Below are 13,850 nucleotides of genomic sequence, written 5' to 3'. Positions count from 1 at the left end.
TGTAATTAGGTTTAAAAAGGATATGCACAAAGTAAGCTTGTATGAATTATATTTACAGCGGTTATATTTGAAATAAAATAGCTAAAAATTTGTGGTTAAATTTTGGTTGTGTGAGTAAGCAAATGTGACTAAATGTAAGCAAAGCACTTATTTGCAAATATAGGATAAGGAATTGATGTGACATGACCATTTAGGGGAAATGCACACTTACCACCAATATCCATTCCACATACAACGTTTTCCGACACGAACGAGTAAATGATGAAGCCTTTTTGTGAAAAGGCAAGCTTTTCACTATTTATCTCTGGATAAAAAAACAACCACCAGTAACACGCGTTGATCGATGGATAAACACGAATTGTTTCCTAAACAATTTTCATTTAAATAAATTAATTTTAAACGTTATTTTGCTCATTGCATCTGGTAATCCGTTTTAAGTAGAAAAGTTGATTTAAACTTTTTCGCCGAATGTATTACGAAGAGAAAAAGAGAAAATAAATAAGTAATGAATGGTCCTAGTGATTCGATTCTTTAAATATTTATGAATGTATGAAAGAGTTGATGGTAATATTAAGTCTCTAGGCTAAGTTCTATTTTGACTTTAGGTCACAATAAATTAATAATTATAGAAGTACTATAGATCTTAAAGGTGGTTGGACACTTTATTTCCCTCAACCATTTAGCCGACCAAGTCTCACACGTATTCGACTGAATGAAAACAGATCTACATTTGTGAAACGATTGGGGTACAGTTTCGTTATCGTGCATATCGAACACGTTGGGAAAAAAAATACACAAACAAATAACTAAATAGCGAACGTACAGATTCTAGGCGCGCGTACTTTTCGTCCGTTGCAAAAAGCTAGATGACGGTCAGCTGAGCAGGTAGTGTGTGAATTTGTATAGAGATTACAATTTTGGCAATGCATTTTTGGAACTATTTACTTTGTCGCATGGTAATATTTGCAACGAATACAAATCAGCTGTTGCAAAGTATGCTCGAACGCATGGAAACGGATAGGTTGTTGCAGGCCTAACGGCGGTCTAGGCTTGTCGCAATGAAAGGTGTTTGGAAATAAGAAAAATGGCTGTCAAACTACAAAAGACAGCTGAAAGTAAGCGAGAGAAAGCATTTATGTATGTATGTGTATAGCACGCACAACCTTTGCTAGTGTTTCGCCGAATTTTTCCACTAATTCGTGGTAAGCGACTTGGTGTTATACTACAAACGGCGGTAACTAAAATTTTATGCCGCCTCCGAACAGGCCGAAATTTGAATTTCTTGCCTTGACAGATCGCCTATTAGATACAGGATTTTACAGGTATGCCAATATATATGCAAATATACCTTTTGGGATAAAGCAGGTAGCTTTAGTACACATATTTTTGTATGCATGTGCATACAATGGGTGGAAAATTTTGTAAAAAGATTTAACATTCCGGGACTGAAATTTGAAGTTTCAAAGAACTCATTTTTTTTATTTATAAATAGTATGTATAATAGATATGTATATTTTACTTGTCATGTGGTTAGTAAAAGGATGTAGTTTTAAGGGCCGTTTTACTATATACAATTTTCACGTGGCGCTGTGGCTCGGTTCACAGCTGATATCATACATGCGAGACAGAAAGTTGGGAGCTCTCTACTTTTCTTTGCACTGACTATCAGCTGATTTATTAAATATTTATATTTATTATTAAACGATATGTGAGTAGTAATTTATTAGAAACAATGAATATTGTAAAGTATGCTTTTTTCGTACAATTTATATTATGTATTGTATTAAGCCATTTAACAAGGCTAACTTCCTAAACGTCAGTTGCGCTGCGTAACTAATATACAAAAAACAAAAAAAATCTATAATGCGTAATCTGTAATTATCTACTTCGTGTAGCACGTGGAAAAATGTATAAAAAAACGAGAAGTCAATCGATGCATATTGAGCCCAGTATTAAGAAGCTTTCACAGTTTTAAAATTTATTAATTAAATACAATTTTATAAAATAAAATTTGTCATAAATTGTATTTACAAAAAAAAAATATATATATATAGTGTTAAATCAAATGTAAACAATATTGGAGTGCCGAGCGAAAAATTAGTATTGCCTCTTTTTTATAATATACCGATAATTGAATTTTTTTATAAGATGCTAGAATGCCAAATTGCAGGATTTAAATATTTACTAATATATTGGCAGCCAAATTTATTTTGTATGGGGTTGGCTTTTGAATGGACAAATGTTCTTTCCTTGAATTAATATTTATAAAAAATTTAATAATTAATTAATTGATTACATATATGCAGGCACAATAGGAAAAAAGCGGCACAGGCTAAAATTTGGAATTTTTTATTTCAAAATATTTGATCAGAGCTATACAGGTAAATCAAAATACTGAGACAACTCGATATTGGTGTGCGGCAATGGCATCGATCGCTTGCGTTCAAAAATGGGCGACTACCTCCACATTTTATTAAGTTTTAAGCTAATTTCCATTGAAATAATGGTAATTATACAGAAGAGCGGCCCTTCAGAAAATCAATATTTTTGTAAAATTTTTTCAATGATATCAATAAAATGTATTGTAAAAGAGTGTTTAAGATCGGGGGAACTATACTTTTATGTAGGATTTACTGTTAATATGAATATCAAATCCGGCGGCCCTTCAGAAAATCAATATTTTTGTAAAATTTTTTCAATGATATCAATAAAATGTATTGTAAAAGAGTGTTTAAGGAGTTCTACGCAAAAATATTGTGGATTGCGTAGCCGGAGTTGGACTGATGAGGGTTATTTTTTTGAAGCGCGGCCGAAGGCCGCCCACGCGAAAAGGAGTTCTACGCAAAAATACTGTGGATTGCGTAGCCGGAGTTGGACTGATGAGGGTTATTTTTTTGAAGCGCGGCCGAAGGCCGCCCACGCGAAAAGGAGTTCTACGCAAAAATACTGTGGATTGCGTAGCCGGAGTTGGACTGATGAGGGTTATTTTTTTGAAGCGCGGCCGAAGGCCGCCCACGCGAAAAGGAGTTCTACGCAAAAATACTGTGGATTGCGTAGCCGGAGTTGGACTGATGAGGGTTATTTTTTTGAAGCGCGGCCGAAGGCCGCCCACGCGAAAAGGAGTTTTACGCAAAAATACTGTGGATTGCGTAGCCGGAGTTGGACAACATTTCAAAACACTTATATAATGTTCAAGCGGTAATTCTTGTTGTGTCGCCCGCCGGATTTGATATTCATATTAACAGTAAATCCTACATAAAAGTATAGTTCCCCCGATCTTAAACACTCTTTTACAATACATTTTATTGATATCATTGAAAAAATTTTACAAAAATATTGATTTTCTGAAGGGCCGCTCTTCTGTATAATTACCGAAATAATTTTTATATAAATATAAAAACAAGTGAAAACACTTCAATATGCCAAATTATAGTGAAATTGCTGAATTGCATTTTAAAGGCAAATAATTTGTCCATGTGCCTCACACAATGGATAATTACTCATAATAATTAAACGTTGTTAAATGCATGCATCAAGTTATTGAAACGCTCCACAAACACAAGTTGCTCATCACAGAATTCGCAATGCAGCGCAAAATTGCAAAGCGACGTTTAAGAAGTCAAACACTCGCGTTGCTCTCACAAAAGCTAACGCAACATGAAAGTTGTATGTAGATGGCCCTTTAGAAGTTTTAATTTACTCACGCGATATTGTAAAAATATAAATAATTTTTCCGATTCAGGGTTTTGATAGAGCTCAGCACTATTCGCAGATATTTTATAGGATTAAATGAACTAAAACTGGAAAATATCGTTTGTTGGTATAAAAATGTCGGCTTTTGACTAAAGATAAGATATTTTCATTTTACAATCACATTAATTTTCTTCTCAATGTTTTTTTTTTATTTTAATTTTATAGTTGCAAATATTACTTTTGTTTTTAAACAGTTTTTTTTAACATTAATATATAATTCCGGTTGTTAAATTGGCAGCCACTTTACTTTGCACAGTACCAGGATGAAAATAACTTGAAACCACTTGTTCTTTATTGCTACTTTTTTTTTACACGACACGCAAGTCAAGAAACCAGCGAAGCACAAACATACGCACAAATAACCAATTATTGAATTTCTTTAGTCTTTCTGAACTATTTCACTTTAAAATATTTTTTTCCGAGCAACGAACTAAACGTTGTCAATGCTAAAACTGCAATGTTTATTATTTCCTTTACTTCAAGAGGAAATTCAATTTGTACAAACGCCGCTTATTTCATTTCCTCGTTGACGCATTCGTAAAATTTTCCTAACTTTTCATTTAGCCAAATTCTCTTTCGCCTTTGTTCGCTTCTGTGAAACAATACAGTTTCAAATATTCCCTTTAGTTTTGAACTGTACCAAAGCAATGGGATGAAATGCAATAGAATTTCTTAACACGGCAATGCACACGTCTGAACAGGTACGCGCTAGTATCGTGAGGTTCAACTGTCATATATTCAACCCGGTTGCAATAAAGAACAGCGGTGCAAGCAGGACTGAAATATACCGGATTATTTTAGTCGCACAAACACAGCAGCGGAACAATGCAAAATCAAGCCTCGTTTCCCATTTTCATCAATGACTGAGCTACGAAATCGCCCAAAACTGCCTGCTCTTCTGCTTCCCTTTTTCCTTTATCTTGTTTTCCCGTATGCTGAGATGCTTTTCAAGTATGGATAATTCCTTCTTTCAGCATTCAAAATATCGTAAATATATCTCAACTCATTGCATAACGAATTCACGCATCTTTTTCACGATTTTATTTGACTTATATTTGCACAGCTCACGAATTTAAGTTGAATATTTCGGAAAAATTGCAACTACAGTCTAGATACGAGCGACCGTAATAAAGCTGTATGTGGAAGAGAAGGCAAAATACTACCAAGAAGAATGTTGATTGAAACAGAGTTGTTATATTAAAAGCGTTTGAGATATAAATTGTTGTGCTGTGTTGTGTCTTTAATATTACGATTTAATAATCTAACAAAATTTGTTTCCTAATTTTTTCTACAAATAATTTTTTCTAATAAATTTTTAGTTTTAGCTTAGCAAATAATTTTTAGTTTAGCGAATCCCACAGACAAAAGTTTACTGCCGTCCAGCTGTCATTTAATCTAACAAAAGAAGCGTTTTTTTATTACCCCACAACTGGACCTTTTATAGATAATATCAAGGAAGCTCTCTTAACTAGACAATCAGATGTTCGTTTTATAACAACAATCAAATTTGATTGAATGCGATGCCACTATTTTAAGTATGGGCATTATCATGTTGCTTGTACAAAATTACTTTACATAGATCTCTACAATGGTCATGATATGTTACAGTTATTTTGAAAATGATGTCAAGTAAGCAGAACTAAGAGTTCCCGCTTTTGATTGTATGAAAGCATTGTTTGATTTATGCGATGAATAGTAATGGATGACGCCCAGATTCTGGGTGAATCCTTTTTGCAAAGTCTATAAAACTAAAATTATCAAAAATGCTGTCAATGCGATGGACTTGTTTCATCAGCTGATTGGTGCCTGATTGTCAAAGTGAGGGTAAATAAATTTTTCCCCTCTTCTTTTTTCAGGGAAGAATAGCAGACAAATTTTAAACTTTCCACCCATTTAATGTATTTTTAGAGTCAATATCATCAGGTATAGATTCGCCTTGATTATAGCCTTTTGCCTATAAAGATGTGGATTAAGATACTGAACGAAGTGTAGACGTTATTTCATTGCATGGGTTATCTGTGATCTACGAAAATTGTATTTTACTGCCATAGGCGATTTCTTGATTGCTTGCATGAAGCGATTTTTAGTTAAGCATGAGTTTGTACGAAGAAAAGTATAATTTTTCAAACGATTTGTTGAATGACCCTTTACACCATTCAATTGTGACATCAAATAAAGGTGAAATGAAATTTCGTCTAATAATACGTTCACATATGTATAAGTAGACTATCTACTTTTTCGTGCTTAACTCCCAATCCGCAATTAAAAAGCGAGATTACCCATACAAAATCTGAGATTAACCATCTCCCGAAATCTGAGATTATAAAATAATCCTAGATTATTACCACACTTTTTTAAATATAACCCTGTGTTATCGATAATTAATGGTACGAATGTAAAGAGAAACGTTAAAGTAAAAACTAAAATATGGGCGCCGGCAAAGAAGACAGGTTTGTAGCTTTAATTCTAATAAAATTTTTGTTAAATATTATTAATTATGCATTCAAGTTGCAGAAAAAAGGTGTTTACATTAACTCTTTGTCCTCTTATTACTGATATAAAATGTAACATCGAATTTCGCATGGGTGCTGCTGCCATAATTTTTTGAAAACCCCCCCACGGATTTCCTTCAACTGTTTATTACTAGCAGCCAGTTGCGCGCTTAAATTAGCTATTCCTTCTCCGGCAGCGCCATCTGTGATGTCCGTGCACAAGCCTAGCGCAATGAGCAGTAATTTAATTTAAAGCGACAACACAGATTCGTCTCTTATTAACTGCCGTACGCCATGCCAGAAAGCACAGAACCTGGCAACTCTTTATTTCTGCCGTGCGGAAAGCCCGGCGCAAATGACGATTGTTTAAAAAAGAACAATTTAGCATTGCGGAAATTGTTATCAGTTGTCAATTGTTAAATGATAGAAAATGTTATTTCTAATAGCGACTGCTCCTTGACAGGCTATGGCCTACCTCTTTGTATATTTCTGTCATGAAAAAGGTTCTCATAAAAGCGATTTGCTGTGCGGAGGTGGCATAAAACTGTAGGTCCCACAATTTTTCGGAATAATATCAAGACGCGCACAATAAATAGAAGGAGGAGGAGTTCGGCAAACACCCAGCAATTATTATTATTATTAATGTGGCAGCATTGACATTAGTAGTCACTGGTTATCGCACGATTAATCGAGTTTTGCCAATTCATGTCATCGCTGGTTTTTACTCCGATACGTACGTTTTTGATTGACAGCGAAATTCAAATTTGAATTTTTAACTTATACTTCAAGGCAAAAGAAGTTGGGTAGAAGGTTAACCATTCTCCTGCGGGCTAGGGGTTAGAATATACTCGCAGTAAAGCATACTTGTTGTAAAAGACGATTAAAATCCAACCATTCACTCGCTTTACTCCAGAAGACCAAGGGCCTGGTTTTGGAATTCTGCTTCAGCCTCTGCCAATCCCTTTGCGTGGAAGTCAGTGAAGGCAATACGTATCATATTAATGCCCAACGGTGAATACGCTGGCGTTTTGTGGATGTAAAATCCCGCTTTATTAGCTTTAATTGTTACAAAATAAAGAAACCAGCTTGTTTTAAAAACTAAAAAAAGTATAATGCTATCAGAAGAGTTGAGTGCTACGTACGTATGTATAGTATAATCTACTAAAAATTGTTTTTAATCGAATGCATATTACTATTTATTTTCATTTAGGTACATCAACTATACAAAACACAGGTCAAGTTTTACATTCTGATCTCTAATTAGTAACATGAACTTACATATTTATATACATATAATGCATAATATTTTTTTAAAGACTTACATATCTATATATATAAAAAGAAGTTACATTTCCTTGGTAATCTTATAACTCAAGAACCGCCGAACCGATTGACACAAACATTTTAGAGTTCTTTTCCATCTTTGAGGAGGTGGTTTGTGTGAAGTTTGATTGAAATCGGCGCAGCCGTTCCTGAGTTATGACATTTTATGTGAGTAATGGTTTCCTCTCATACGAAATGCCTGTATGGGGAAAACAACACCAAATACACAGCCGCTTATGAGCGTTTCTGTTGTACTGTTGTGGTTGTAAGTGTATTATGTTATTATTAATTTGCTGTCGTTGGAATTCAGTTGACAGTTCTCTTATGTGCTTTGAGTTCTTTTATATCGTGCTCTCATTGCGAACAGACATACTTTTGGTGAGTGTTAACCATGTGTTTGCTTTAACCACGTACAGACATTGAACTTTGAATTAAATTTATTTTTATATATTTTCGTCCAAAATGACTTGAAATAATTTTCAATGTTTTGCTTTTACATTCAATTAGTAATATACTGTACTAAAAGAATGCCACGTGCAAGACGAGCAAACATTGGCAGACGTTCACGTCAATCAAATGCTACAGCGTTAAATCGAAGATCACAAAGTGAAGAAGATCGTGTTCGACGAAATGAAGTGGAAATACAACGACACAGACGGAGAAATCAGTCGGTTAATAGTGAAGCACCAAGAAACCATCGTGGGCGTACGTCCGTTTATGATATACATACGTCAAATGGAACGCGCGGCTTTCAATTACGATGCCACCATTGATTACATGCATGCCTACATTGGCCAAATGAATATAGAATGTATACATTGCAAAGCAATTAAATTCAGAAACGAAATGCCTGGTATGTGCTGTGCTGGTGGGAAAGTCAAATTGCCGGTGCTAGAACTTCCGCCAGAACCTTTGCATTCATTGGTTTTTGGCAATTCACCAACGTCGAAGCATTTCCTCTTAAACATTAAAAAATACAATTCATGATTTCAAATGACATCTTTTGGAGCTACAAATATTATAAGAGATGGATTTATGCCGACGTTTACGGTTATTACTTCGTTTGGAATAAACAATATCATATTTGATTTATGTGCCGTCCCTGAGCTCGAAGTTTTTAAAAATTCAGATCCATTATCTACATATATTTCTCGAACTTTACAGATTCAAGGTCAAATATACCATAGAGCTGGGTCTTTGCTACCATTCCCAGATGGTGACCATATATTTTATTGGTGATGAGAATCGTGAATTAGATCAGAGCTGTGCAATTTCGATGAATACGAGAAGATCAATCGTGAATGAATTGCAAAAAATGTTCCATCAACAATGAATTGGTGAAATTGTTCAAAGTGGCACTCGATCTGATGCCCACCGATGGCCACAAAATCATAATAAAAGCCGATAAAATACCAATTGGGGAGCACGCCAGACGATTCAATATAAAAAAACATTTTATGTAGGGTGGTGCGAAGCCCACTAGGTAATGCTAGTGTATTATATGTATATACATCACATGTGTTTTATGTTTTTGTTTTATTAAATCATAAGAAAAGTGAATTATTTTATATGCATCCACATTTTGATTTACGTTTACTCCAAAATAAAAAACGTTAAGCGCTGTTAACTAACATACTATAATTATTTTATTTTGGATACTTTTTTTTGAAAATTTTTGTAAGGAAATTATTTTTGAGTGGCATTGTTGGCTCTACGTATGCAAGTGTGTACGCACATATTTCCATCGCAAATAAATCTAATATCAAGTAATCAAGTCAGTCATTAGACAAACATCAGTGAGTTCGGTTGTATTAAAATCGGGCGAAGGAATGCTCCAGAAATGGAACGTTATATTGTTATAATCTTTGCTGTTGTGATTGCTTTTCTCAATTTCGGATTGTTGGCGGTTGGCGGAGAGTACAAGTAAGCATATAATTAAGTTCAAAAATACTCGTTTAGTTAAATATCAACAATAACTTTGTTGATAAAACATGTTTTGAATACTTGAATTCGTACATACAAAAATGCATTCAACTGTACACATATGTACATATGTATGTATATGTAAATGTTTTTGTATTATTATTTAATTGTAGTGTTGCATATGGTTACGAATGCCAGCAGAGTAGGTGCTTAAAAGTCGAACTTACGAATAAGACTATAGAGAGGGCCATCAGTCTGCCAGTGTGTCGGTTACTTTGCGGCGACGGTGTGGGAACTGTCTGGCCAAAACCAACGGGAATAATTCGCACTGATAATATCATATTGCATGTAGATATAAACACAATCACATTCGTATTTCCCAAACTCACCAAACAACAACAACTGTGGGAAGCAAGTAAAGAACGATTTTTGCTGCAGTTAAAAAGCCAAGCACAAGAGATTGGCATATTCAACGCCGGGGGCTCCAACTTGAGTCTGGTAGTGGAGGTAATTTCAGAAATCGATGAGCTTCCCCGCCTGTCGCTGGACACTGATGAAAGCTACAATTTGTCGATCTCTTCAACAAAAGAGCACGGCGCAATCGCTAAAATTTCAGCAAATACCTATTTCGGTGCTCGTCATGGTTTGGAAACATTATCGCAGTTGATTGTTTTTGATGATATCCGCCGAGAATACCAACTCTTGGCTAAGGTCGAAATAGAGGACAAACCTACTTATAAATGGCGAGGCATATTATTGGACACATCAAGACACTTCTATTCTGTGAAGTCCATTAAACGAACTTTAGGTAAGTGCAGTATGGAGCATAGATTTTTTAACTAAACACCTAATTCTATATGAAGACCGTTATTTTGCTTTTATAACCTTTCTTGGGTATTAGGCATAACTCCTGTTTTTGTTTGTGCGCCTTGGTGTTTTATTCACCGCGACCGCTTTATATCATTTAGTGCTTCATACCCATGCAGAAACGAATGGTAGTTTTGAACGCACCAATTCGAAAATGGCAGATACCGTAAAAAATATGAAGGTGAATTCACACGCTGTAAAGAATATAGAAGGTGGCGCCTTCCGAAAATCGCTACTTTATTTGTCGTGATTTTGAAAATTGAGTGATGCAAGCACAGAAAATAAACAAACCTTTGTGCATGGGTTGTGAATATTCAGTGAATGTCGTGGTGAATACTGCCTTTGTTAAATTGAGATATTAATTAAGATGAAGTACTGCGTGCTAAATTATGAAATTACTAAGGCGCATTTATCAAAGGTGGTTGCACTAGACCAACAACAATATTTAGTACGTTTGATTGTCACGGCGAAGTATTGGAAAAGTAGAAAACAAAAAATTAATTCGCCTTATTTTATTCTGTGCAGACAGCCACATGGAACAGCGAAAAAAAAAACAAATCTGCTGATTTACCAACACCACCTTTAATAGATCTTTGGAAAGTACGAATGAAATCAAAACTTTCAAAGGTAGATTTTTTTTGAAGTGAAACTTCTTAGGCGTCGATGGAGGAGCGATAATGGAGAGTAAAATTTCAAGGCCATGCAACGTTTTGGGCATTTTCGTTGCGCGAGAGAGAAAAGAGATGTAAGGCTATCCATATGGATAGCGATATTTCCAGTGTTAGCTCACAAGGCGTAAATCTTCCTAAGGTGTTTATTATATCAAAAGTATATAAACTTTTGCTATTAAGGCTATAATATTTGCCAGACAATTTATCGTCAACTACCCTAGATCTTATCTTAATCTAAACTTAATCTAACCTAACCCTAGATCTTTATACAGGGTATATAAGTACATTTAACTTGACCAATCTTTTAAACGAAATCTCGTACATCATTTTCGCCACTATGAACTCGCAAGCCATAAAGACTTTAATTTAATTTTTTAGATGCCTTAGCGATGGTTAAACTCAACGTATTTCATTGGCACATCACTGATTCGCAAAGTTTCCCACTTGAAATCAAATCTCATCCAGAACTTCATAGGCTCGGTGCATATTCGCCTAGTAAGGTTTATACGCATAATCAAATTTCTGAAGTTGTACAGTATGGGCTAGTTCGTGGCATCCGGGTGATGCCAGAATTTGATGCTCCCGCCCACGTCAGTGAAGGCTGGCAACATAAGGGAATGGTTGCCTGTGAAAATTATCAACCTTGGAGAAGTTATTGTGGAGAACCACCATGCGGACAACTCGACCCCACTGTAGATGAATTGTATTCCGTACTAGAAGATATTTATCGCGAAATATTTCAACTATTCTCTCCAGACGTTTTTCACATGGGTGGTGATGAAGTACTATCTAAATGTTGGAATGCTAGTGATAGTATTCGTGATTGGATGCAGCTAAGAGGATGGGATTGGAATGAGGACGATTTCCACCGACTCTGGGGTTACTTTCAAACAAAAGCACTCGAAAGAGTAGATAAAGTATCGAATAACAGTAAACCACTAGTTACACTGTGGACTAGTAGTCTTACACAAGATCCATATCTTGATAAATATTTGGACAAATCCAGATATATCATACACATTTGGACACGCGGCTCAAGCCCCGACATTAAATCAATCCTACAACGAGGTTATCGAGTTATCATCTCGAACAATGATGCCCTGTACTTTGATTGTGGTGGCCCTAGTTGGGTAGGCGATGGTAACAACTGGTGTTCACCGTACATTGGCTGGCAGAAAGTATACGCTAATAATCTAGATAAAATTGCTGGGGATTACAAGTCCCAGGTTTTAGGAGGCGAAGCAGCAATTTGGTCTGAACAAATTGATGAGTTCACACTGGATTATCGACTATGGCCCCGTGCAAGTGCATTAGCAGAGCGTCTGTGGTCGAATCCAGTTGATAGTTGGCGCGAAGCTGAATCGCGTATATTATATCACCGCGAACGATTGGTTGCTAATGGGATCCACGCGGAAGCTCTTCAACCGGAATGGTGTTTGCAGAATGAAAATGCATGCCCGGTCAATAAGAATTGATAAATGTGAGATCAGATAAGGGTATGTGGGAAACTCAGAGCTGGTAAGAATTTCGACCGAATTTGGCCTTAATTTTGGTGTTATTTAGTCATTTATGTTAATAAGTTCTTTGGTATGGTAAGAGATAATGTATATACTGTCAGAGACTAAAGTTTAAATACAAATTTGGAGTTTAAAGAAAAGTACATATTTTACCATAATTGTAAGTATGCAGTTTGATTTCATTTCATGAATGATAGAAAACAAAAAACAGTTTTTTCCCCGTAGCCGTAGATTTTGCAAAAACAAAATGGTTCGCCGAATCAAATATAATAAAGCTTAACACTCTAAGAACGCTCAAACACGGCTTACGGTCACGTTAAAATCCTGGCTGGCATTTTGGAGCTTCCTGTACTGGTGGACTATTCACTCCCGCCTACGCTTGCCAGTACAACGTTCACGATCCTCCTACCCTCAAGGGAAGAGAATAAAAGATGGCGTAATGAAACCACTTGCAGAATCGTCCGATAATTGTGGCCGACTCTCAAAGCTAAACACACAGAAGCTCTGCTAAGCCAAAATAAGCACAGTCGTAGCACACTGATTTCAGTCATAACGGGGTAGACCCAAAGAAAGGGTGCGCAAATACATAACTTTTGCAGAAGTTGTCTAGATGAGAAGGAGGAAGACACAATCTCCCACCTTCTAAGCCATTGGAATGATCTATCATTATACTCAATATGCCTGCTTTGGCAACGTACGCTAATGGAAAGAATACCATCACCGATTATTTCAATTTACATACATATATATATTTAGGAAAGAAAATGTAAAATAGTTGGTGGATTTGTTTTTAGAGAAAATGACGAAACAGAGGTGCATCATTGTCTCAAATAAAAATGAAGGTTACGCTCACTTCTCACTTTTATATCGTCCATCATGTTTCGTAGTTTTTGAAGTGAAAACTTCTTTAGAATCGTTGGGAGTGATTTGAGACTCGATGAAACGAAAAACCGACACTCTTGGCTACGAATATTAGAAAAATAGTTTTTCTTAATTTTGGTGTTTTCACCGCGATTCGAACTGACGTTCTCTCTGTGAATTCTGAATAGTAGTCACGCACCAACCCATTCGGCTACGGCGTTTGTTTAATTTTACTGATGCAAAAATGAGGAAAAATATATGAATAAAGTTTGCTTACTGTTTACACATTTTCCAAAGGTGACGGAGAACCAAAAAAAAAAGTCGATTTTCAAACAAATACGAGTGCATATGTGTAATTGTGTTAGAGTTTCGGTCACGCCCCAGCAAAACCTGCGTGCATATGTGTTTGTAACATTCAAAAAAATGTAATTGTGTTAGAGTTT

General features: G+C 35.6%; 2 protein-coding genes and 1 pseudogene across 5 annotated transcripts in view; 2 read left to right on the top strand and 1 right to left on the bottom strand.

The window, feature by feature from the left end:
* The window catches only part of LOC129241645 (la-related protein Larp4B), a 42,895-nt gene extending 38,012 nt beyond the window's left edge, over positions 1-4,883 (bottom strand). For 2 of the 4 annotated variants that reach the window (XM_054878088.1, XM_054878089.1), the window contains exon 1: positions 3,705-4,883. Coding sequence is in view for 2 of the 4 variants with exons in the window: in XM_054878085.1 (XP_054734060.1) it covers positions 212-224 (13 nt within the window). In the remaining 2 variants the exon portion in view is untranslated. Of the gene's footprint in view, positions 1-211; positions 366-3,704 lie in introns of those variants that run through there. The other 2 variants (XM_054878085.1, XM_054878087.1) reach the window with 1 other exon arrangement.
* Positions 4,884-8,095: 3,212 nt separating this feature from the next.
* LOC129241894 (uncharacterized) lies at positions 8,096-8,539 on the top strand (annotated as a pseudogene).
* Positions 8,540-9,338: 799 nt separating this feature from the next.
* Positions 9,339-12,689, top strand: LOC129242853 (chitooligosaccharidolytic beta-N-acetylglucosaminidase-like). Its single transcript, XM_054879735.1, has 3 exons — positions 9,339-9,491; positions 9,665-10,299; positions 11,408-12,689. The coding sequence occupies exons 1-3, from the start codon at positions 9,409-9,411 to the stop codon at positions 12,502-12,504; spliced, it is 1,815 nt and encodes a 604-aa protein (XP_054735710.1). The 5' UTR covers positions 9,339-9,408; the 3' UTR covers positions 12,505-12,689.
* Positions 12,690-13,850: the final 1,161 nt, after the last annotated feature.

This window comes from Anastrepha obliqua, chromosome 3, assembly GCF_027943255.1.
Source record: "Anastrepha obliqua isolate idAnaObli1 chromosome 3, idAnaObli1_1.0, whole genome shotgun sequence".
Classification (NCBI taxonomy): Eukaryota; Metazoa; Arthropoda; class Insecta; order Diptera; family Tephritidae; genus Anastrepha; species Anastrepha obliqua.
This window is presented reverse-complemented; position numbering and strand designations above follow the sequence as displayed.

Coding starts and splice junctions, on each gene's coding strand:
- LOC129242853 (XM_054879735.1), top strand. CDS start 9,409: ATGGAACGTTATATTGTTATAATCTTTGCTGTTGTGATTGCTTTTCTC. Junction 9,492..9,664: donor GCGGTTGGCGGAGAGTACAA/GTAAGCATATAA, acceptor ATTTAATTGTAG/TGTTGCATATGGTTACGAAT. Junction 10,300..11,407: donor GTCCATTAAACGAACTTTAG/GTAAGTGCAGTA, acceptor TTAATTTTTTAG/ATGCCTTAGCGATGGTTAAA.